The 25512-nt window shown below is 42.7% G+C and overlaps 1 protein-coding gene across 8 annotated transcripts in view; it reads left to right on the top strand.

Annotated features, from left to right (window-relative positions):
* Positions 1–25512, top strand: part of KCNIP4 (potassium voltage-gated channel interacting protein 4) — a 359055-nt gene that overhangs the window by 266337 nt on the left and 67206 nt on the right. Inside the window, exon 1 of one of the 8 annotated variants that reach the window (XM_033159530.1) lies at positions 10123–10290. The exons of 6 other annotated variants lie outside the window; for them this stretch is intronic. In XM_033159530.1, the coding sequence (XP_033015421.1) occupies positions 10179–10290 (112 nt within the window). In that variant the 5' untranslated portion in view covers positions 10123–10178. Of the gene's footprint in view, positions 1–10122; positions 10291–25512 lie in introns of those variants that run through there. One more of the 8 variants, XM_033159537.1, reaches the window with a different exon arrangement.

The following is a 25512-nucleotide window of genomic DNA, read 5'->3' as shown; positions in this document are numbered from 1 at the left end:
AAAAGAACATTCGGAAACCAGAAAAGTCACTTCTGAATTTCAGTTGTTCGGGAGCCAAAACGTTCGAGAACTAGGCTGTTCGAAACCAAGGCATGACTATATTTCATTTAACTTGGAAAGATGTTTTATTTTACTTTTATTTGTTAGCATATCTTGATTAAAATTTGCCAGATAAGATTGCCTTGGGGTTTTGAGCCAACTTGCAGCTATTCGTGCATTACGAGATGCGAGAAAATCTGGTGGTGGCAGGAATGGCTCTGTAGATCTGAAGTTCACGAATTGCCATATGTAGAAGAGGTGAGTTGGCAAATTTCCACCTATAGCCAATGACTGGAGAGGGGAGAGACTGGATGGGATGAGCTGAGAGTGGTTTTCTGAATCATTGCCTACAATCTGGCAAGCATAATTGAGCAATGTAGTCCATCACCTTAGGCAACCCTGTATCTTTGCTGGAGCCAAGAAATCCAAAAGCAATCCAGCTTAATTTAGATTAGAAAAACCATCGTTGCCTATCATGGTTGGCCTATGTTGCCATCTTTGGAAGGGGGGAAAGTATTTATTTTCAGGTTATTAGTTTGGTTTTGTTCCTATTTTATAAATTTTGTATTGTATTTTTCTGTTGTGAAAAATTTAATATATTATTATTATTATTATTATTATTATTATTATTATTACTATTATTATTATTACTATTATTATTATTATTATTATTAGATTCAGATAATTTTTAAATAAAAATTCTAAAGCTCCCTAATGTTCAAACGTATCTCTGAATAACTGGGGTACACATTCAGTTTGGGAACTGTTGTTTTCTTCAATCTCTAGCTGAAAGAAACAAACATTTCCTAAGAAAAAACTGGGAGAAACACACAAAAAAGTTTATCAGTCACTGTAACTGGGACAAACTGAAAGAGAGAAAAATGCCGAGTTCATCCTCCAGCAGTTCATTAACTTTGTTTAATAGATCGGGGGCTTAAAGTGCATTTTGTTTAGCACCTTTATTGCTTTTTGCTGTGGCCTTTAACTTTTCTGATATCACTTGAAAGGAAAAGTCTGCTGATATACTGTTTCCAAAAAGTTTTGTACCAAACGGAGTGAGTGTTGCATCTTCCAGTCTCTTATTAAAAAAAAGCCAGCATGAAACAGCTCATGCAGCAATTTTCAAGATTGGTTTTACTTGAAGCCTGTGACCCATCACACTTGAGAAATTGTTCCTAAAACTAGGGAATACAAAAAAAAAATCTTAGGTAATTTTTGTGCCATTCCATTTTTTCTTAAATGATGATTCTTGTTGTTTATTGAAAATGCCCACATATTCTCTAGAGTTCATGGACATTTTTCCACCCCAAATATAACCTGGAGGAAATTAGGAGCTTTGAATAATCGGAGATTTCTTGTTGACTGGCTTTTAAACTGGTTGGGCCCGTGACGTGATTTCCATTGATTTCCATTCGGCTGATGGTCAAACTTCTGTCAGTGGAACTGGAGAGAGAAGCTATTTCCCCTGCAGCCCCTCACACCTCTAAATCTGCCCTGGAGGGTCAATCAGATCTATGGAACATATTTAGAAACTGCCACGCACCTTCATTCACACAAAGAGAAAGTGGGTAAAAAAGAAGACAGTCCAGCAGAAAAGAGGACTCCCTGACAGCAGTGGCGTAGCAAAGTCAGGTGGTACCCGGTGCGGAAAATTACTTGTCACCCCCCCCAACACACACACACACACACACACACATATTTGCCTGCAAAGATGGTTTGACTTTATTTCATTATTATTATTATTATTATTATTATTATTATTATTTTGCGGAGACAAAGTTGTTGAGCTTTTTTTGCCAGCGTGCAGACCGTTTTGGCAGCAGTTTTCTTACACACACACCCCTTGGAGGTGACACCTGCGGCAGCCCGCAACCACCACACCCACCTTGCTCCACCTCTGCCTGACAGCTTTATGATGACAGTATATGCAGGAACTTTGTGCATAAGAGTGCATGCATAATTCTGTACCAAAGTTTAGGACTTCACAAGGGCTTTCATTTTAGTGTAATGTGAACACAGCGCTTGGGCTCATTTCTTGACTTAGCACATCCCACACGCTAAGATAAGGGTGCCGGGTGCACTGGGTTACCATAGCAACACTAACAGGGACAAGTGTATGACTTCCTGAGTTATTCACCCTCCCATTGGTTCAGGAATGTAGAGGTGGGTCTCTAGGGCATTGCTTTCATTATGTCCATGGTGGTCATGTCCTGCCCTGTTTGCTGTCAGGCTCTCACTCTGAATCTGTGAGCATTAGGGGAAGAGGCTATGAGCTTTACACTGCAGTGTTAGCTAGCATGGTGATAGTGTTAGCATATCTCTCTGTACTTATGTATCATTACTTTAGACACCAGAAGAAGTGCACAGTCATACCTCGGTTTGCGCTTGCTGCGGGTTGCGTTCGCTGCAGGATATGAACGCGCCGACCCCGGAAGAATGGGTTACTTCCGGGTTTCGGTGCTCGTGCATGCACAGAAGCGGCAAATTGCAACGCGCGCGTGCGCAGACGCAGCACTGCGGGTCACGGATGCTGCGGATTGCAAACGCGCCTCCCGCACGGACCGCGTTCGCAACCTGAGCATCCACTGTATATCGTAGATAGCAGTGTTTAGCTTTGTCTTCTGTCTGGAGACAAGGAACACTTTGTTACTTTGAACTGTGTGGGAGAGGAGTTTTCCCCTTAACTGAGGACTCTGGAAGCAGCTACAGGTATTTTAATGAAAACAAGAAATCTCTGAAGACTCTGTTGAGGTTCCACATACTGTACTCAGCTGATATCACACTGGTTGACTTGTGGTGAACTATCAGCTGACTTCCACAAGTCACCAACATTTTTCCTCATCTGGCATGGAAGATATGCATTTGGAAGCAGCTTTTGTATGCAGAACTGATACGCTTCCTTATCCACATTGCAGTGCTCAACTGGACCCCATATAACTGGTTGGAAGCACTTTTTTTACATTCATAGATCCCAGCTTGGTCTGTCAATAATAACACATGTGGCTGGGATGTACGCAACTGATATTTTAAAAGTCTATACTCAAAAATTTAACATTTAACTAGGACAAACATGTTTAGAAGCTTGTTTGTCATACAGGTACACTCTGTGTAGAGCCAACATTGACTGTAGATTCCAACACATGTTCACTGGATCACAAATCTTGTGTATGAAAGGGCTCGTCATCCCTACCTCTCCTTACTGAAATAGCAATCTGCTTTTGCATTCCAGGACTGCAGGTAGCTGAAATAAATAAGCCTGTTTTATCCAAGTTTACGGAGAGAAAATATATTTTGGCCATCAGAAAATTTGGAGGAACTGGAAATTTTGGTAGATTTCTTAAATAACAATGCCAAATTGGTTGCTAAATCAGTCTTTTCAGTATTTGGGATTTTTTTTGACAGATACATGTTCTGTAGATTTCAAACTAATAGGTGTGAAGTACCTGTGGTCTCACAGCTGGTTCAGCCTAATGTCCATTCTGATTGACTCAATAGGAGGCTAATCTGCCCACATTTTTCCTTACTGCCTTTGTAGCTGAAAGTAGCTGAAATGCTAAAGCTTTTGTGTCTGTTATGTACTCTTCCCATTACTTATAGTTTTCCCCAGGAGATTATAAAATTTGTACCTCCTTTTGTGCTTCTGATCAGTCATCAGGAATTTTTATGTGTGTGTGTGTGTGTCGAAACAAAATAGAAAATTCTTTCCAGTAGCACCTTAGAGACCAACTGAGTTTGTTCTTGGTATGAGCTTTCGTGTGCATGCACACTTCTTCAGATACACCGAAACAGAAGTCACCAGATCCTTAAATATAGTGAGGGCGTGGGGAGGGGTATTACTCAGAAGGGTGGTGGGAATGGGTGATCAGCTGATAGGTGTGGAAAACCTGTTGACTCTTAACGGCTTAAACTCTTAACGGCTGCAATTAGTCTTGCAGGGAAAGGCAAGGGGTGAAATGGCTAAAGATAGCTTTGTTATGTATAATGAGATAAGAATCCAATGTCTTTGTTCAGACCAGGTTTCTCCATGGTTTTAAGTTTGGTGATTAGTTGCAATTCAGTCACTTCTCTTTCCAGTCTATTTCTGAAATTTCTTTGTATTAAGACAGCTGAAGAAGTGTGCATGCACACGAAAGCTCATACCAAGAACAAACTCAGTTGGTCTCTAAGGTGCTACTGGAAAGAATTTTCTATTTTGTTTTGACTATGGCAGACCAACACGGCTACCCACCTGTAACTGTGTGTGTGTGTGTGTGTGTGTCTCTGTGTGTGTGTGTGTGTGTGTGTGTGTGTGTGTGTGTGTGTGTCTTGTCCTGACTGCATTCAAATATAACTAGGGAGACCCTCAGGCTGTATGTTTGTCATCCAGCTATATCAAACCTGCATTTTCCTGGTATTTTCTGGAGTAATTTGTTCTGGTATATTCTGTCCTAGACCTACACCTTTTTTCTTAGTGGACTCACCAAACCTGTACCACAGAGCTAATGGTAAAAGGGGTCTAAATCGAGAGAAGGGGGCTTGGCAACGGAACATGAAGATATCAGAGAAAGTAACCATCATTGTTGCCAAATCCAAAGTTTGAAAGGACCTCTGAAGTTCTTCTTCTTCTTCTTCTTCTTCTTCTTCTTCTTCTTCTTCTTCTTCTTCTTCTTCTTCTTCACCAACACTGTGGTGGGAAAACATTGCCTATAGTGAAACTCTGAGATACATTAATCATCTAAGGCAAGGCTAGCCAAGTGTGGTCCTCCATCATTCTTGACCATGAGCAATGCCGATTGAGATGTGGAGACATTGCCAGTCCTAGACCTTAAGGCAGGGGTAGGCATCCCTAGTGAGCAACTGAACAAGGAAAGAAACATGTATGCCTGGCCCTCTTGGTGTAATGTGAACTGGGTTGAATTACACAGTGCTTGGGCCCATTTCTTGAGTGATCACATCCCCCATGCTGCTGGATATTCTGAGATAAGGGTGCCAGGTGCACTGGGTTACCATAGCAACACCAGCAGGGGCAAGTGTATGACTTGCTGAGACATTCACCATGGTTCTGGAACCAGGTTTGGAGACTAAGCTCTGCTGAAAGCTGGTTCAGTTTAAGCCTCAAAACTATGGTTATGAGTCTGGCCTTTACATTTCATGATCTTTTAAATTTACCAGTTAGAATGCCCGTCCTTCCTTCCTTCCCTCCTTTTTCTGTTATACTGTATTTGCAAAAATAAAATAAAACCAAGGGACTGTATCTTGTGTGTGTGTGTGTGTGTGTGTGTGTGTGTGTGTGTGTGATTGTTTGTGTAAGAAATTATCTATGTTTTCATTTATAGCTAGTTAAGATTTTAAGAGGCTCTGTTGGAAATGTCAGAACGATTTATGAAATGAGGTTTGGTTTTTCATGTTTACATGTATAGGAGGCAAAACATCATTTGCTAGTAAATTATGGAAATGGGGATGGCATTCAGACACTTACAGAAGGCACTCAGGTGACTTTTAAAATCTTAAGATTTGTGGATCGGTGCCAAAGGTCATGTACACCTACATTTCTTCATCTTATTCCATCATCTGCATGTTAAAGTGAATGTCTCAACTGTATTAAAAGGTGGTTTCTATTTTAAATGGCAGCTGCTTTCAGATAAAGACACCTGTATAAGGTTGATTTGTGAAGCTCATTTTCTGACCTATGGAGCCTATCTGCCAATTACCTTTATTCTGCCTTCTCCTGCTAGTCAGTTCTCTCCACGACCAGGCACTGATAACTTCTGCTTCATGCTGTTATGGCTCCCACCTTCGGACACAGGACTCATTTGCCTTGAGGAAACCCAAAAGGTCTCAACATGCCACAAACTTAGTAGACCACAAGCTTAACAAGAGTCAAGCTTAACAAGAGCCAGTGTGGTGTAGTGGTTAAGAGCGGCAGACTCGCAATCTGGGGAACCGGGTTCGCGTCTCCACTCCTCCACATGCAGCTGCTGGGTGACCTTGGGCTAGTCACACTTCTCTGAAGTCTCTCAGCCCCACTCACCTCACAGAGTGTTTGTTGTGGGGGAGGAAGGGAAAGGAGAATGTTAGCCGCTTTGAGACTCCTTCGGGTAGTGAAAAGTGGGATATCAAATCCAAACTGTTCTTCTTCTTCTTCAACAGTGTGATGCACTGGGGGTGGGGGGGTGTTGCTAATGCTCTTCTAGGCTGCATCAACAGAAGTATAGTGTCCTGATCAAGGGAAGTAATAGTACCACTCTATTCTGCCTTGGTTGGACCTCGCCTGGAGTCCTGTGTCTAGTTCTGGGCACCACAGTTTAAAAAGGATATTGACAAACTAGAAGAAAACAACCAAGGTTATCAAGGGTCTGGAAACCAAGCCTTGTGAGGAACAGTTGAGGGAGTTGGGTACGTTAAAGAGGAGAATGAGAGGAGATATGACAGCTATCTTCACATAGCTAAAGGGCTGTCACATGAAAGATGGAGCAAGCTTTTTTTCTGCTGTTCTGGAAGGTAGGAGACTCGAACTGATGGATTCAAGTTACAAGAGAGGAGATTCCGACTAAAAACCAGGAAGAACTTTGCAATGGTAAGAGCTGTTTGACAGCGGAACAGACTCTATAGGGAGGTGGCGGGCTCTCCTTCCTTGGTGGTTTTTAAGAAGAAGTTGTATGGCCATCTGTCATGGATGCTTTAGTTGAGATTCCTGCATTCTACCTCTTACCATATTTATCTGTAAATGAAGACCCAAGACTATATGTTTGGCTTTCACTCAGTTTTGGGTTTTTTTGCATGTACATTTCAAAACTTTGGTTCATTTCTGCCAACCTGACAGAGGAAAGCATAGAAATCAGGGCAGCTAACTAAAAAGATTCTAAATTTTGTGATTCATCAGCTGTTTCACATTTTGGGGAGGAGGGATTTTGGTGAAGTAACTACTTTCTGATAAACTGCCCTTCTATGCCAGTCAATTAAGGCTTGACCATGTCATCCTGTCACTTAGGAAGCCTTTTATAGCACCATTATGCAAATCACCATTATGCAAATCTTCCACCTTGACAATATGTTCCCTTCCTGGTTCTTTGCCTATTAACAGATAGAGTAGGAATGAAGAGCCCAGAGGTTGGCAAAGTGGCAGCAAAGTGATAGAGAGATAAAGGTTCAATCAAGCCCATCTAGAGTTAGTCATAACCAAGTCTCAAAAGCAGTGAAATAAGCTGTGATTGGCTTCAATGTGACTAAGTCGCTTCCTTGTTTCAATGGGACTTTGTTTCAATGGGATTTTTGCTGGATTGGAGAGGGGAGATTTCTGTGTCCAGAGGTGTACCTAGGGTCCATCGCTGTATCGCCAAACACATATGCGTCATACACTCTGTAGCCTCCAGCGATCTACCTTCATACTGCCTTGCCATTTTCTCCTACTGGTCAGCTCCTGGTTCTTGTCTGAACTCGCAACCCTATGAAGATAGCTGGTAACAGATTTCTGGTGTGGTTTTGGGACTCCTCCCTGGGCCTGCCCCCCTGCCTCTGTCTACGCCCTTGTCCCATCATCACTTTTCAGGTACAACTCACCTAGTAAGAGTCTCAGACGCATGCCCCACCCCTCATCCTTCTCCCTGCAGAAAAAGTTGCAAATGAATGAGATCTGATTGATCCCATACTGTATTGCTGCATTCCTCCATTTCAGGATGGTAGGAAGTTGTGATGTCATTCATACATTTCATTCCAGTTTGCTCATTACTTTCTCCACATGGGTAGACATACATTTGTTTGGAATTTTGCAGGAGAAAACTGGCTGGAGGGATGTTTTAGACCAGATAATTGGTGGCTAGGGAATGGGGTTAAGCAGGCGCTCCCTCTTCTGGCTTCTGGGCAGCATGCAAACCTTATTGTTGCTGCACCTTTCTCCATCCAGGTATGCTGCAGCGATTCCGCCGGTCATGCCATCTGCTGGTCATGCCATCTGCTGCTGTCCTTATGTTGTTTAGTTGCTTTGTCGTGTCCGACTCTTCATGACCCCATGGACCAGAGCACACCAGGCACTCCTGTCTTCTACTGCCTCCCGCAGTTTGGCCAAACTCATGCCAGTCGCTTCGAGAACACTGTCCAACCATCTTATCCTCTGTTGTCCCCTTCTCCTTGTGCCCTCCATCTTTCCCAACATCAGGGTCTTTTCCAGGGAGTCTTCTCTTCTCATGAGGTGGCCAAAGTCTTGGAGCCTCAGCTTCAGGATCTGTCCTTCCAGTGAGCACTCAGGGCTGATTTCCTTCTGAATGGATAGGTTTGTTCTTCTTGTAGTCCTTGGGACTCTCAAGAGTCTCCTCCAGCACCATAATTCAGAAGCATCAATTCTTCAGCGATCAGCCTTCTTTATGGTCCAGCTCTCACTTCCATACATCACTACTGGGGAAACCATAGCTTTAACTATATGGACCTTTGTATAGCATATACTGAAACTGAAAAGTGGCAGGTTTTCCAAAGTGTCCCAAAAGCATGTTGTAAAACTGGAATACTAGGGTCACATAGACATCTCTTCCATTGCAGGACTTTGTGGTAGTGTCAGGCAGCAGAGGAACCAACCCCCATGGCAGGTCCCCAGGAATGGACAAGACGAGGGAAAGTCCTTGCCATCTGCTTTTATTCAATATTCACAGAGAGAGAGGCTTGAGAATGTGGCCTCTTGGAATAATGGCGAGTAAATCTCCCCTCCCCTTCTCTCCCACTTCCTCATTTGTCATCCCTTCTATGGTTGAGGGCCCTTTGCTTCTGAGCTCTTTGCTGTCCTATTTTTAAGGCTCGTTGGATTCTGGGAGATGGTGGGTCTGGAATGCTTTCTAGTGATGACGTTTCAGCCAGCTGCTCCAGCTCTGCCTCCTCCTCCTCCTCCTCCTCCTCCTATCCCATTATTTCCCAACTCTTCCTCTTATCTTCCTCTGAGCTGTGGTCTCCCTCAAACTCCTGCTACAATTCTGAACTGTCGTCGTCGTCTTCTTCTTCTTCTTCTCTGGAAGGGTCAGGCTGGGGAGGTGGTCTCCACCATTCTTCCCTGCCCACCCCTGACAGGTAGCTTTTCATCAAGACAATTATAACAGTCCTCCAAAACTACTTCATGTTTTATTGCTTTCTGGGCATATTAGAAGCACTGAAGGATGTAATAAGCTGCAATATAATGTCTAGTTAATTATTTTCTTCCCTGATCATTCAAGGACTTGGCCTTACAAACATAGGAAGTGGCCTTTTACTGAGTGAGACCATTGGTCCAGCTTGCTCTACACGGCCTGGGCAACAGGTCTCCGGGGATTTCTTGGGATTTCCCTGCTAATACAGTTAGCACTTTGGGGCACGTGGTGAGAAGCAGTTCCAAATTTCCTTGAAAGATCCCAGCTGTTTAGATCTTTTCTGCTCTGGTTTCTAGGAGGGGTTTTTGGGGGGGAGAGAAAGTCACCCTGGTGGAAGATCTGTGCCAGGAGATAAACAGGATGATTGCTCCCTGTTGAGCGCATGCTGGGGCTAAGCAAGGAAAAGCTTGCCTCTGTGCATTGTGCAGAGGGCCCTTGAAGAGACAGCAATAAGAAGAGAGAGAGACTGGATCAGCAATGCACCTGCAGCTAAATGCTCACTCAAACCCAGCAATCAAAGTATTCTGATAAGCCCCTAATGAAAAAAGATGAGAGTTGCCTGTGCTTAGCGTGGCTTTTGAGGAGCTCTGGAGCACTGTTCCTGTCAGCCGGCGCTCAACTGTGAGGCACGAGCCTGCGAGCACTTGATCAAACGGTGCCGGCTGCTGCATGCTGTCTCTTGCAAGTTCCCTGGGAGGGTTGCTTTTACGGAACTGACACAGCAAAGTCTTGAGTTCCGAAACGGAATTGCCCTCCTAACAGCTCTGAAGTGGGAGCACTCGCTGCATGTGAAGAAAGTCTACCTCAGCTCTCTGGCAGGAAGCGCTGAAATCAAGAAGCATCGAGATGCAGGAGGAGAGGGGCTTCAGTTAACCCCTTTGCTTGCGCCTGTGTGGTCAGTTTGTTTCCTCAGTTCACCCCACCACACTGGCAACTTTTGTGTGTGCATATGTGTGCGTGCGTGTGTTAGCAAAGTACTGGCAAAATCCTCCCTTTCCCTTCAGACTGCACAGTGGCTTGGCAGCTGACTGGAATGATTTGCTTGCCCGAAGAATGTTGACTTTGGAATGGGAGTCGGAGGGACTGCAAACAGTGGGTATAGTTGTGATTATATTTGCGTCTCTGAAGCTGCTGCATTTGCTCGGACTGATTGATTTTACAGAAGGTAAAGTGGCCACTCTGGTTTGTGCTGTTTGTAGGTAGAGAGTGTCTGGTATTCTAAAAGAGGCTATGTAAGTACATTAGCTGTTTGGGATGTAAATTCTGTGGTTGCCATTTGCCAAGTAACGTATCATTTATGAACTTGTGGTTTGTGCATTATTATTATTATTATTATTATTATTATTATTATTTATCCACTATATAATCAGTGCAGTTTTACAATATTGCATTTTGCTGTGTGCCACTCGCCTTTAACATATGCATTCGTTCATCAATTGCAGCAGCCTTTTAAACCCAGTTGAAAACTTCAGAACTGGAACTAACTTTCTCCACATTGGCTTAAATAAGTGAACCAGGTACTTTCCTGATTCCGTGTTAATGATAAAACTCATTTCTTTCATGAGCAAACGACTTCCAAAAACCACTTTGTATGCGTTCCACTACTTTATCATTTCAGCACAGCAGATATATAGGTTTAGGAATTACTCTGTGTAGATCAATATTTCAAGCTATGCCAAAGTCCTGGTTGCAATATGAGTTTTTGCAGTGGAAAACAATACAATTGCATGCATTTGTATTGACTTGCATTTTCTGTTTGGAGAATTTCAGTGTATAGGGGCATTATATGTTTAAGTGGAACTTCTCGTTGGATTCAGCAGGAAGCTTTTTAATCACCAGCAAAAAACTAGGTGCTACTGTTTGTATTCGTAATTTGCAATGTTTTCTCCATGAATTTTTGTTTATGTTTGGTCCTAAAATGAATATTATACACAACTCTAATTTATTCATCGTTTAGCTATGTGTAACAGTTTTATATATGCTGCAAATTGCTTTGGGAATGTGTCGAGAGAAGTGATTCATAAATAAAAACAGCAGCAACAACAATTTCTCTGTGTTGTGGGAAACTGAAACAATTTTATTTCATAGCGATTAAAACTCTTTCCTGAGTAACGCCGGTTCATTTTATTAGAAGTTGCAGAGGCTGTAACCATGCGACAAATGTCTAAAACCAGTGTTCTCTCTGATGTTTCCTTTTGTATAGTAGGGGTTTTGCTTTGCTGTCAGTAGTAATGTGCATAATCAGTGCAAAAGTGACTCCGGAATACGTTATTTATTTTAAAGCTTGTTACATATCTCAGTAGTTAAACTGAAAGTGGTGTGAATTTCTGACAGTGGCAAGAGCATCATCCTATTACTAAAGCCTATGGTTTATAGCCACCTTGAAAAAATACTCATGATCCTGCTTAATTGTCTGGCAACGTAGCAGGATTAATTTCTCATGCCAGATAAGATCAATCAATATTATTTGTGGGGCAGGAATCAGGGGGCAGTCTGGGAGGGACATTATTTTTTGGCAGCCCCTAGATTGTGGAATTCCTCCCCACAGAGGAGCATCTTCCATCATCGTTATGTAGTTGTCATATACCCAGTGGCGGCACGCACCCCTCCACCTCCCTCCCCCCCCCTTTGCCTGCCTCCTCATTCGTTGCCACCGCTTCCTGCCCCCTGGAGGCATTTTGGTGTGACCCGCCAAAGCGGGTCTACCACAAAGTGGTGCGGCTAGGGCGACTGTTTTCTTGACATGCAAGCCGATCTGCTCCGCCAAAATGTTGTGGCTAGAGTGGCCTGCTAGTTGCAGAAAGGAGAAGGGGGGGGAGTTGGTTGTTCTAGCCATGCCACTTTGTGGTAGACCCACCAAAACACCTCCAGGGAAGCAGCGGCAGCGGAGGAGGCGGAAAGAGGTGGTGTTACAGCGTACCATGGCGTACTGCCACATACCGCCACAAAAAACCCTGCATATGCTGAAAATACACCTCTTTGCCTTGGCCTTTCACCACACACACACACACACACACACAGGGGCGTACCCAGGATCAAAACTGGGGGGGGGGGCAAGCCATGGCCGTTCAGGTTGTGACATTTCAGCACGGAAAGGCGAATGAAACCAAAATTTTAGGGAAATTATATATAATTATAGCAGTGCTTTATTACGGTAGTTATTACAATTATTTGCTTGAATTTTTTTAATTTTTTTATTCTGGTTGCATGTCTTATACCAGGAGTGGCGAACTCCCAAGAGACTGTGATCTACTTTCAGCAGTGATCTACCCCCGTTTTTTGGGGTTCAGCTCAAAGTTGTTGACCTTTTTTGGGGATGAGAAATGCCCCGTTTTTTAGGGGTTCGGTTCGTTTTTAGATTACTGACCACGTTATGTAAACAGAAAACAAAAACAGCTTCAAAAAACAGGAAAACTTCCCCCCCCCCAAACAGAAAGCCCCAAATGGCTGAAAAACTCAATTTCCCAGGATCCTCAGCCCTCACAGAGGAACTACTCGCCATGCAAGGGAACTCAGTTTCCAAAGCTCCCTTGCAACGATCAGCCGGCACAACACACACACACACACACAGTCGGCCAAGAGCTCAATTGTTCTTGAGATTTTGGGAGGGGGAGAAAGACCAGTAGTTGAGCTTTTTTAGGAGAGCTTTTTTCCCTTTTAGGCTGCCGATAACCATTTAATTATTATTATTATTTGCTTCTGGGGGTAGCTGCCCCCCCTGCCCCCCCCTGGGTACGCCCATGCACACACACACACACACACACACAAAGACCCGCCTTACTCTTGTGACTGTAATTTATTTTAAACTGTTTTTAATACTGTGTTTTAACATTGTTTAAACCTGCCTCAGGACTTTGTGGTTAGGGGCGGGTAAGAAATCGAATAAATAATAGCAGTAGCAGTAATAGCAGGCTCCATGGCCTATACAGCATATATCATTGTATAGAATAAAATGGATAATGGCTATGATCCATTGCCCCCTCTCCTCACCAATGTGCAAACAGTGGAAACCCAGTGAGTGACCAAAGAACAGGCATGAAATGGAAGAGCCGGGCATGTTTCTCTCTCTGCTCTCCAGCCATATACAATCTGCTCAAGTAGGACTGGGCAATATCTGGTTTTCAACATTGTGATATACCACCAGCTAAACATCATGATATACTGATATATCACAATGTCTGAAATAAGGATGGGGTTATGTGGAGACACTGGCTGGCTTCACGTTTTTTTCCTGCATCATGATTTTTGCATAGTACACACACACAAACACACATATCATGTTTCACGATATACAGGTGAAACTCGAAAAATTTAGAATATCATGGAAAGGTTCATTTCTTTCAGTAATTCAACTTAAAAGGTGAAACTAATGTATGAGATAGACTCATGACATGCAAAGCGAGCTATGTCAAGCCTTTATTTGTTATAATTGTGATGATTATGGCACACAGCTGATGAAAACCCCCAAATTCACAATTTCAACTTTGGGGTTTTCATCAGCTCCGCGCCATAATCATCACAATTATAACCAGCAAAGGCTTGACATATCTTGCTTTGCATGTCATGAGACCATCTCATATATTAAACTCCAGTAGCTAATGAAAACAATTGCTTACATAAATGGACTTTTCAATGATATTCTAATTTTTCGAGTTTCACCTGTACCAATTAATTTCTGGGCCCAATTCAAAGTGCTGGTTTAGACCTATAACGCCTTAAATGGCTCAGGACTGCAATACCTCAAGGACAGCCTCTTTCCATATGGACCTACTCGAAAGCTGAGATCATCTTCCGAGGCCCTCCTTCGTGTGCCTCCTCCTTGAGAGGTGTGTAAGGTGACAACACGAGAACGGGCCTTCTCTGCAATGGCTCCCCATCTGTGGAAAGCTCTCCCCAGGGAAGTTCGCCTGGCACCTTCATTATACACCTTTAGGCGCCAGGCAAAAACCTTCCTTTTTAACCAGGCCTTTGCTTGACCTGATGGACATCCTGTACCCTTTTAAAATGCGGCTCTTTTGGGGGGGGTGAGTTACTGAGTTATTATTTTTACTTTGATTTTATATGTTGTGACCTTTTTATGTGAACTGCCCTGAGACCTCCGAGTATAGGGCAGTATATAAATTCTAATCAGAATAATACATTGCCAGGTCAAAAATTATGAAACCGAAATAACAATATGGACTTCAAACTTGTTTTGGATGATATATTGATATATCACCAAGCCCTGCTGCTCAGCAGGAAATAGAGACAGATTGTTGTTGTTGTTGTTCAGTCGTTCAGTCGTCTCCGACTCTTCGTGACCCCATGGACCAGAGCACGCCAGGCACGCCTATCCTTCACTGCCTCCCGCAGTTTGGCCAAACTCATGCTAGTCGCTTCGAGAACACTGTCCAACCATCTCGTCCTCTGTCGTCCCCTTCTCCTTGTGCCCTCCATCTTTCCCAACATCAGGGTCTTTTCCAGGGAGTCTTCTCTTCTCATGAGGTGGCCAAAGTACTGGAGCCTCAACTTCAGGATCTGTCCTTCTAGTGAGCACTCAGGGCTGATTTCTTTAAGAATGGATAGGTTTGATCTTCTTGAAAATAGAAAAAAATAGCCTGGAATGGGGCACAAAGCAACAATAAAACCTGGGTGGGTGGGTGGGAGTCCCTAATTCTGTGCATACATTTTATGATACACCTGATGAATCAGGCTGTTTCATATGCTGGAGCTGAAGCCACAACATAACTGGCCATAGACAAGACCTTTGGTGTGCTAATGAGTGCTTAGCATGCGTTGAACCCCCTTTGAAGTTGAAAGGTGGGCCAATGGCTTCTGCTAAGTTAGACTTCTGCCTCTCTGACCTCAGCTGTAGTGTGAATTGATTAGAGAAAGGGATCGAGTAGAAGGGAGCATGTTGATGAGTGCAAGGGAGCGTGTTAACCGTATTCCTGCTGGGGAAAAGTCAGCAATCCCAAATTGTGTTTATTGTACGGGAAAGATGGAGGAGATGATAGCTGAGCACAGCATTCTAGCAGCACAGTGAAGGGAATAAGAATGGAGAAAAGCAGGGGATTTTGGAGATAGGGGAAGTCCATAAAAAGGGTGGAAGAGTGGGCAGTCATGCTACGGGCAATAACTTGGTTCATATTAAAATAGAAAATTCTTTCCAGTAGCGCCTTAGAGACCAACTGAGTTTGTTCTTGGTATGAGCTTTCGTGTGCATGCACACTTCTTCCGATACACTGAAACAGATACACTGAAACAGAAGACTTCTGTTTCAGTGTATCTGAAGAAGTGTGCATGCACACGAAAGCTCATACCAAGAACAAACTCAGTTGGTCTCTAAGGTGCTACTGGAAAGAATTTTCTATTTTGTTTCGACTATGGCAGACCAACACGGCTACCCACCTGTAATTGGTTCATATTAGTTAATGTGTGGCTTGGTTATAATTTTAGTTAACTCTTCACAGCAGCTTAGAACCAATTCTATTAAGAGTAGTTTTAATTGCCTATAAGCATATTAAACCGTCAGATTCACTATGAACTCCAACCCCCAACACCTGGTTCGTAAAATAATGTATCTGAAGGTATAGAAATACAAATGGTAGCTACTTTGCACAGCGATTTCTTACTCTCCCATGCATGCAAATATTGATCATTATTTAATTTATATACTGCTTAATTTATTTAAAATATGCCTAAGCTGTATACAGAAACTGAAACCCCAACAGACAACTTAAACAAAATATTACAAAAATATGCAATTTCATAAAAAAGTTACATTAATAAAAAGTTACACGTGGGCATATATATGCATTTTCCTTCTGACAACACCCTCCCTCTCAGCCTCCAGATTCTCACCCAGGATCTTAGCTCACCCACAAAATTCTCAAAATGAGAAGACTTCCTGGAAACATCAGACATCACCCTAGTCTCTAACTCTAGACTTACTTTTTATGGGCAGGCCCAAGGTGAGTGGTACTTTCTCAGGCTGCCCACTACTGTGTCCCGTTCAGCTTCACTTTCCACACCCAGTTCTGGCTGGTTCCTTGAGTTTCCCAGGGGGTCCAAAGGATGGGAAGAGCGTCCCCCTCCACCCACAGCTCTTTCTTCACCATTCCCTGCCCCCATTCTTACATCCATTTGCTGTCTGTGGGCCTTTCCACATTCACCTTTTCTATTTAGTATAGTTGCTGTTTTTTGTTGTTGTTTTTTTTAAATCTTTTGGCATTCTTCCACATGATATCATCGTTATTCGGCTGCTATTCCAGAATACTGTACTCATAAAGCTGCTTTTTCTTCTACCACAAAAACAACATCCAGCATTTGTGAAAATCCAGAATGGATCCTCAATATTTTCATTTGCGTGGGATATATTTGAGCATCATTCCACTTTCTGCAGAGGTTGTATGGTTTTTAATTATGGTTTCTGTCAGACTTGACATTAGACTGAGAAACTTCTCAGTCATGCACACTGATATTGCCCATGACAGCAATTTCAGATAAAATTTAATCACAATAACCAGGTTCACCCCAGCTCAGACAGGCACAAATAGCTCCTTCTATTCTCTCCCACAGGGTTAGACTTCTAGAATACCAAGTGATACACACACACACACACACGTGTGTGAACATGATCATAACTTTATCATTTGTTGTTTAAAGCAACACAAGAATAGGATGGTATGTTAGGTGGGGGAAACAATCTCATTTGGCATATGCTAGATTCACACTAGCTCGATGCAGGATCTCTCCATCTTGCCGAGGAGGAAACGTGAGGTTTCTGCAAGTGGTAGAAGTGCAGTAATATCTCATTTAAGAAGCAAAGGCTCTGTGTTATTTCTGGTATTTTCTATACAGTTAATTCAGCAAAATTTATCCAGTAGTGGTTCCTTTATTGAAATTTCTTTATTCAGTTTTGCTATATATCATGCAAATAGAAATATGATGTGGGGGAAAAAACATTCACCATCAACTTCAAATTAATTATGTGTCGTCAGCAAACAGCCAATGATGGAAACCACAAGTTCTAGTCTATCATCCAAGGAACAAATTCATGAAGTTTCCATGGGGAACAATTGGGAGGTAAATAGTGGAACATTTGGTTCCACTGCCAAATGTTACGTATTCCAGAGCAAAGTGTGGTGAAGTCAGTGGAGTGTGGGACTTGGGCTTGGTTGGCCTGATTTGAGCCATGAACTCATTCTTGGGCTCAGCCCAAGCTAGTTCTAAGAGTTGTGAGGTAAAATAGGATAACACAGTGTATACTGTCAGGGTACACCATGGTGTTGCTCATGAGTAACGACAGAGTCCTCTTTACTTTACTTTATTGTGCATAACTATTTACAGTGCAGAGCTAGCTAAAAACATGACCGCTCAGTCACTTGCAGAATCCGGAAGTGCCCCTCTCCTGTTTCCCGCCCAGCACCAAAGCCTCAGCACCCTGAAGCGACGTCTTCTGTGTCCTCTGACCCCCCTGATGCTGCGCTGGCGCCGGAAGCTGCAACTCCCCCTCTGATCGCCTCTGGCTGGCGTTGCTGGGTCTCTGCCCAGCATCCCTGACCCTCGGCTCTTCCTCCTCTTCCGCGGGAGAGTGCTCTGGCGATGGGCTTTGAGAGGAGTCAGATGACAGCAGTGGCTGGGGCTCCTTGTACCTGAGCAAGACCTCCTCTCGAGAAGGTTCCCTACCCTGATCCTCCCCACTAGCAGGATCACCTTCCCCACTCTCCCCATGAGGAGTACTCCCGCCTGGGCCCTCCTCACAAGTAGTACCTTCCCCCGGGCTCTCCTCCCAAGGAGAAGGCAAATCCCTGACATATACCATCTGAACTCCATTGGGGAGTGGAGTGATAGAAAAATGAAAATTTTAATTGGAAAGATTAGTTGCCCCTGGCACCTCAGATGATTCTCGGGTTATTCCAACAACCTTTCAAGTTGTATGGAATTTGTCCTAAACTAGTTCAATACTATCAGTAGTATTTTTTTTAAAAAATAATGTTGATGTTTCAAAGCAACAGCCCATTAAAAGCAAACCTTTCTATAATAGAAAGTTGCCAGGGGGTGAGAGTGTTTGACTGAAAACTATTCTTAGAAAAATATTACTCTGTTGCACTGTATGTTTCTGTGGGAAAATGAGCCTACTGATAATTTCACAGCTTTTGCCCTATTAAAGTTAATTTTTAATTTAAAAAAATGGGGCATAACTCTCTGCTATCTGTGGCAAAGAACGGATTTCAAGGTGAGAGAGAGTGGAAGGTATTGATTTGCTCTTTCCGTCAACTATATTGTTGATGAGACAACACTAGAATTTGCTTTCAAGTTTTCCAGATAGATTCATGCCGGTAATTGACAGATGAGGAAACTGTAGCACAGGGGTGAGGAAGATTTTTGCACCGAGGCAGGACCAGTGCTACGGCTTCTTGCGCCCTAGGTGAACCACCTTCTGGCACCACCACCACCACCACCCCGCTAAAGCCTGCTTTAGCGGGAGGTGGGGGGGTGGAGAGGCAAGCAGCAGTTTCTCCGCTGTAGCGGAGAGCTGCTGCTCGCCCGTCCCGCCGCCCGCCAAAGCCTGCTTTAGCGGGAGCTGGGGGGGTGGTGTAGGGGGCAAGCAGCATCTCTCCGCTACAGCGGAGAAGCTGCTGCTAGCCCATCCCGCCCAAGCCTGGCCAGCGCCCCCTCCATTTTGGCGCCCTAGGAAATTGCCTAGTTCGCCTAAATGGACGCGCCGGCCCTGCACCGAGGACCACACATTTCCCCACAGGGATACATTCCAGTAGTGGGAAGGACAGACTCTTAAACAACCATATACCCACCCACACACACACACACACACAGAGAGAGAGAGAGAGAGAGAGAAGGAAAGTGTGGCTTAAAAAAATAATAATTATGTATTCTTAGGAACTCAAGTTTCACTTTCCATTCCTTCCAGTGTGGTGTAGTGGTTAAGAGCGGTAGACTCGTTATCTGGGGAACCGGGTTCGCATCTCCACTCCTCCACATGCAGCTGCTGGGTTACCTTGGGCTAGTCACACTTCTCTGAAGTCTCTCAGCCCCACTCACCTCACAGAGTGTTTGTTGTGGGGGAGGAAGGGAAAGGAGAATGTTAGCCGCTTTGAGACTCCTTCAGGTAGTGAAAAGCGGGATATCAAATCCAAACTCTTCTTCCAAACACTTTTTCCCCCTTACAAAGTTTCTCTCCAATACCTCTCATCTGACGTACCTGTGCAAAAGATAACAAGAACTCAGGGTCGTTTGAAAGTTTTAGTTTTCTAATGCTACTTTGATCCTGGCGTGTTGCTGTAAAACAGGGTAGAAAGGACGACATTAAAGATGGAAAGCCCCATTTTGTTAAATTGTAGAGTATCATACCTTTCTATCAATGTCTCTTACTTTGCCAAACCTTTATTGGCCATCAGTGTCTCAAAGGGAAATGCCTGCTTAGATTTATACTGGAAGGCTGTAAGGAGCAGTGCTTGAACATGCTTCATGTTAGCAATATGACTGATTGAACAAAAGCTTAGGAATGTTAACAAGCTTCTTAATTAATGAGGAGGACTGTAAATATAGTTGAGATTCCTGCATTGCAGGCAGTTGGACTAGGAGGCCCTTGGAGAACCTTCCAGCTCCACAATTCTATGACATCATAGTAGGAGAGAAAGCTACCCGAACTTCACTAATACAATTTCTGCTAGCATCTTTCATTTTTTTCATGTTCAATGCTGATCAAGTGTCTTTGTTGGGAAGCTGGATTCATGAGGTGAAAATGTATAATTGCATTCATCATTGTGGAATTTGATTCGAAGTTTGTATTCTTTGTGGGTTTGAAAAGCATAAGTGTTCCATAATTCCTTGAGACGTAATACTTGCAAATCACATAAAGTGGGCAGGGACTGTGTCGTGCTAGTTTGTATCAGCTCTCTTTTCTTTGTAAGGGATCAGGTTAAATTGGTGATGTTTATTCTTTTCCACGAGGCATTTCTCTACAGGATGAGATATTCTGCTGTAAACTAGAGTACAAATACAAATACAAATATCTTTATTACGGTCAAAGAAGCAGAGAACAAATCAAAACAATCCGTAATCGGATATAGCATTGGGGGTTGAATTGTATTACAGAGTTTCAGACCAATTCATAGAATTGGTACTTACTTTTAAAAATAAAATTTAAGATTTAAAATTTTAAAATTTTAGATTAATGGATCTTTACCACCTATTGGAATTCCTTCAGGGATTAAAGCTCAAGTCTCAGTCACTGATCTTTGTTGACATCACTGTACGTCTTACTCTTGTCGCAATAAAACAAAATTTTGCTACGATCCGAGTGGTCTCCAATTCTAGCTAGAGTACAAGAACAGGAAATAAAATTGTTGGTTTATATTCTATAATAGCAAAGAATGTAGTAGGACTTATAATTAAGATGCATCATGTAATCTAATACCCTTGGGCTAAGTGTCTTAATTAATTGAAAGATAAAGGTTGTTGTCACTTTCAATTCCTCAGTAGCATGGGTATCAATACTAACTGAATTGTATTTGTACTCTCTGGTCTCTAGGTATTGAATAAAAGTAGAGTGACATCATATCCTTCTTTTCTAAATTGTGTTTATCATTTAAGATCCATATATACGAAGCACGCTGAAACTACATCCTTGCAGAACAAAACCAAGTGCCATCTGTAGACATGACCAAGCCAGCGTAAAAAAACATAAATACAAAAACAGTGATATATTCAAAGCCACAGAATCATAAAAGGAGAATAAAACAACCAACAGGATTAAAACACAGGACACATGCTTAGTCTATATCAGGCATCCCCCACCTGCGCCCCTCCAGTTGTTTTAGACTACAACTCCCATGATCCCTAGCTAACAGGACCAGTGGTCAGGGATGATGGGAATTGTAGTCCAAAACATCTGGAGGGCCGAAGGTTGGGGATGCCTAGTCTATATACACATTATGCTTTTAAAGCACATTTTCCCCCACCCCCCAAAGCATCCTGGATGCTGTAGTTTCTTAAAAGTTTGGGGAATTGTAACTTTGTGAGGGGTAAACCCAGAATTCTTGAGGGAAATATGTTTTGAATGTGCATGCAACTTTGGACTAAACACACAGGGTGTGAGATCTCATGCTGATAATGCCAGAAAACTTAAAGAAGTATTTAAATCCAGCAGGGACCTGGCTGATACACTTGGGCAGGGGGAGTACCACAACCTCCTAGAAACCCTTTTGTCCTTAGGCTCTTGACTTGGGAATGTTAATGCCAACAGTGCCCTTCAGCTCTCTATATTGGACAAACAGTCCAAACCCTACACCAAAGGATAAATCTGACATCAGGAATCACATGACAGAAAAACCAGTAGAACACTGGTTTCAATCTCCCAGGATATTCTATACAAGATCTCAAAGTAGCTGTCCTATTACAAAAGAATTTCAGAAATAGACTGGAAAGAGAAGTTGCTGAATTGCAACTTCTTACCAAACTTAAAACCTTAAGACCTGGTCTGAACAAAGACATTGGATTCTTATCTCATTATACATCTCACCCCTTGCTTTTTCCTGTTAACACCAATTGCAGTTGTTAACAGTCGTCAACAGGTTTACCACACCTATCAGCCAATCACCCATTCCCACCACCCTTCTGAGTAATACCCCTCCCCACCCTCTCCCTATATATAAGGGTCTGGTGACTTCTGTTTCAGTTTATCTGAAGAAGTGTGCATGCACACGGAAGCTCAAGCCAATAACAAACTTAGTTGGTCTCTAAGGTGCTACTGGAAGGAATTTTTTTATTTTGTTTTGACTACGGCAGACCAACACGGCTACCTACCTGTAACTAGGACTTGGGAATAGTTTGCTCTTCCCTTTCCGTAGCCATAAAGTGAATGCCAGTTGTAGTGCTGACTCCAGGCAGTGGAAAAGTTGGCTACTATCCAGGGCCTTTGCAGCAGCAAATAGTCTGTTGCACACCACAAATGTCACCACCCTCATATTGTATAGAGCACCCAAGAAGGTCAGAGGCCATACTTCACCTTTTCCAAGATACGAGGACAATTGAAAGGGCTACACCTGAGGGCCCCCAAGATAGGTTGTAGAAGTCAGTATGTGTTTACATGTTAAAGTGGATTTCTGAATAGTCTTCGTCAAGGCACATTACAGGTGGCAAAATGGAAGAAGAAGAAGAAGAAGAAGAGGAGGAGGAGGAGGAGGAGGAGTTTGGATTTGATATCCCGCTTTTCACTATCCGAAGGAGTCTCAAAGCGGCTAACATTCTCCTTTCCCTTCCTCACCCACAACAAACACTCTGTGAGGTGAGTGGGGCTGAGAGACTTCAAAGAAGCGTGACTAGCCCAAGGTCACCCAGCAGCTGCATGTGGAGGAGCAGAGACACGAACCCAGTTCACCAGATTACGAGTGTACCGCTCTTAACCACTACACCACACTGGCTCTGGCACACTGGAGGGAAAGAACATGAATTTCAGCTTGCATTGTTTTGCTCTGTTGGATGATGTGCTGCCTAAATGTAATGGATAGGTTTCTGAAACATTTCCACCTCCAGATTCCCAGAACTGATTGTTGCATGCATTAGAAAAAGTGAATGAACAGTGGCTGTCACAGTTCACAATTTCTTCTCTCACACACAGATTGCTAAACCCAGCAGCTCTAGGAGCAAAATTGGTGTATTTGTGTTTCAGGGACATCTAAAGAATCATTTTTTATCTACTAAGATCCGGTACCCACCTGTGAAAGTTTGTTGAACTGAATCCACTTTCATTTATAAGCACTTTTTCAATTTAGCTAAACCACAAGAGGCAACTAATCTTCATTTTTTTTTCTTAGGCGGGAGAGTGAGGAATGGAAAATGGAAAATTGCTGCCCATAGTACAAACATATTATTTATATGCCACCAGCAACTGTACTGTGGCATAAAGTACTACTTTGCAGGAATTGTCATTTTTTACATTTTAAATAATATAGATTTGATTTATACTGTAAATGCTCCTTTTAGAAGGGCAAAAAACAACTTGAATGAATGCCGGAATGCTAAGGGCTGTTAAATAGCCAATTATTCTCTTGTTTGTACATTAGATGATTCACTTAAGTAATAATGATATTTTGAATTAATTATACAACTATTCCTGCATAAATTATTCGGCATTTGAAACGAACTGCAATAATTCAGAATTTCAAACCAATACATTCACTTACAATATTATGATGTAAATCATCTGTGCAGATCAAGGGGTGCTCTTTTGAATTTATATTAAAGCATTTTTCAGCCTTTGTGGCAAAAAAACAAGCCTGTGCAAAGTGGTTATGTCCCTAAGCAGTTATTAATCAACAAAACAAATTTCTAGGTATGCCAGATGTCTAACTCTTAAAAAACAAAAAACAAAAATAAAACACCTTGGAGCTTTATTCAGTTTAAAGCAGTTCTTTTATGCAACAGTTCACACTGCAATTTTATTTTATTTTATTTTGACAAAGCAGTGGATTAATACTACCAAATATTCTTCCTTTGAAGATGCTGTTACCTCTTGTCAAAGAGCAATAATTGTCCATACCTCAAATTCCAATGCCCTCGTTCTATCATAAACTATTATGTGCTTCTCACAGAGCTAAACCAAGCTAAGCCAGAGACCTGGGCAGTTATACCACCTTTTGGAGCATTTAAAAAAAGTTTTAGTTCCTATGCGGATTCCGAGAGTATATAGGTTTTGTGTGAGGAGGTCTTGTTTCAAGAGAAGAAAAATGCAAATCTTACAGGGTACTCTCATCAATATGTTTGTCCAAGTCCATACAGCTTAGAAAGAGCCTTAATGGTGGGCACAATTTAAGGTCCTTTCACATGTTACAGAGCAGCAAACCTTTGCTGGTCACAAAGTACATGGTCAACAAGGACCCACAGCTATTCCTTGTTTTCTTTTCTTTTTAAAATATGATTTTTATTGAGATGTAGACCAAAAACCCAAATGCATAATTTAAACCAAACATGTGATGTGGTATAGCCCCTACCCTGACCCCCTTGTAACATGTCAATGTGTCAGGAAACCCCCCTCCCCGCGGCTGGTAGGATCCTGGGAGCGTCTACTGTATAGAGAACCCCAGCAGCTGATAAACAGTTTGTCCTCTTCCTCAAGCACCGGAAGCGACTATTCCTCCAGTGGGGAAGGGGAGTCAGAGGCAGGGAGGCGGTGCAGGGGCTCTGAGAGGATCACAGAGGCTCAGCACCGTGGGAATAGCAGGGAATGAGGTCAGGTTCCCATGCTCCGAGGGAGCAGACAGGAAGGACGTAGAGGGGGGAGGCGTGGGTTTAGAATCCTCTTTTGCTGGACAAAGAACAGGAAGAGCTCATTCCTGGACTCTGCAGAGAGAGGGGATGGACGTTGAAACTTTTGCTTCACTCTAAATAAGAACTTAGCACAATAAAGAACTTAGCTTAGAAGTACTGCGTTTGGCTGATCCTTCATGAGCAACCACTGAACGTCCCTTACAGCATGGTACAGGTTAATGAATATTTGTATCTTCCTACTTCCCTGTATAATATTACTGTGTAAAAAAAGACCAGAATATCTGCATAGCAGCCTAATGATAGTTCATAGAATATCTTGAGAACATCAGTATCAATACTGATACTGAATCCCTTGGGTTTCCTAACATCATTGTTATGCTGTTCACATCTAGATGCGGTAACTGCTTCTTCACCCTCTACCTGACATCCCTCTGGCAATGGAATAAGAGCAAAAAAACAGGGGTTCCAGGGAGAGGGCAACAAGCAACGGAGACCGTGAGCATCCCAGTTTGGTTGTATTTGTATGGGCTTTAAATCAAGTGAATTAATTCATCCAGTTGCATCGTTCTGTTGAACTCATTTTACTATATCCTCCCAAATTATAATACTTCAGTAATTCAACCAAATATCCCCACTCTACGCAGTCAAAGGCCTTTAGCCCTCTAAGGATAAGATTGGGTCTCCGCTGTGCCTATTGGGCATTAATCTGGTCTTTATGTATGATTGATGTTATTATTTTACTAAGTCTAGCTGACAGAGCGGGTGAGAGAAGTTTCTCATTTTGACTGAGGAGTGCTATCAGACTATATGACCAGCCATTGTTGCTCTCCCCCTGCCACAGATACCACAGTACGTACCAGAAATGAACAAATTTGGAGAGCTTCCAAATTACATTCCAAAGGTTGTAGAGCTCTTCGTATTTTATTTATGTATTAATTGGACTTTCTAGATTTGCCAATTTCAGTCATTACATGCCCCTTTGTGAGTGAGAACAGCTCCATGCCATATCATTATCAGAGGCCCTACCTGATACCTCAGTGGGTTTGGCTGATGATAAATCAAGCTTAATGAGCTTACTTTTCAACTAACAGAGACTATGCAGCATTACCTCTCA

This window comes from Lacerta agilis, chromosome 9 (genome assembly GCF_009819535.1).
Source record: "Lacerta agilis isolate rLacAgi1 chromosome 9, rLacAgi1.pri, whole genome shotgun sequence".
Lineage (NCBI taxonomy): Eukaryota > Metazoa > Chordata > Lepidosauria > Squamata > Lacertidae > Lacerta > Lacerta agilis.
The sequence above is the reverse complement of the archived record's forward strand: the minus strand, read 5'-3'. Positions and strand labels throughout refer to the sequence as shown.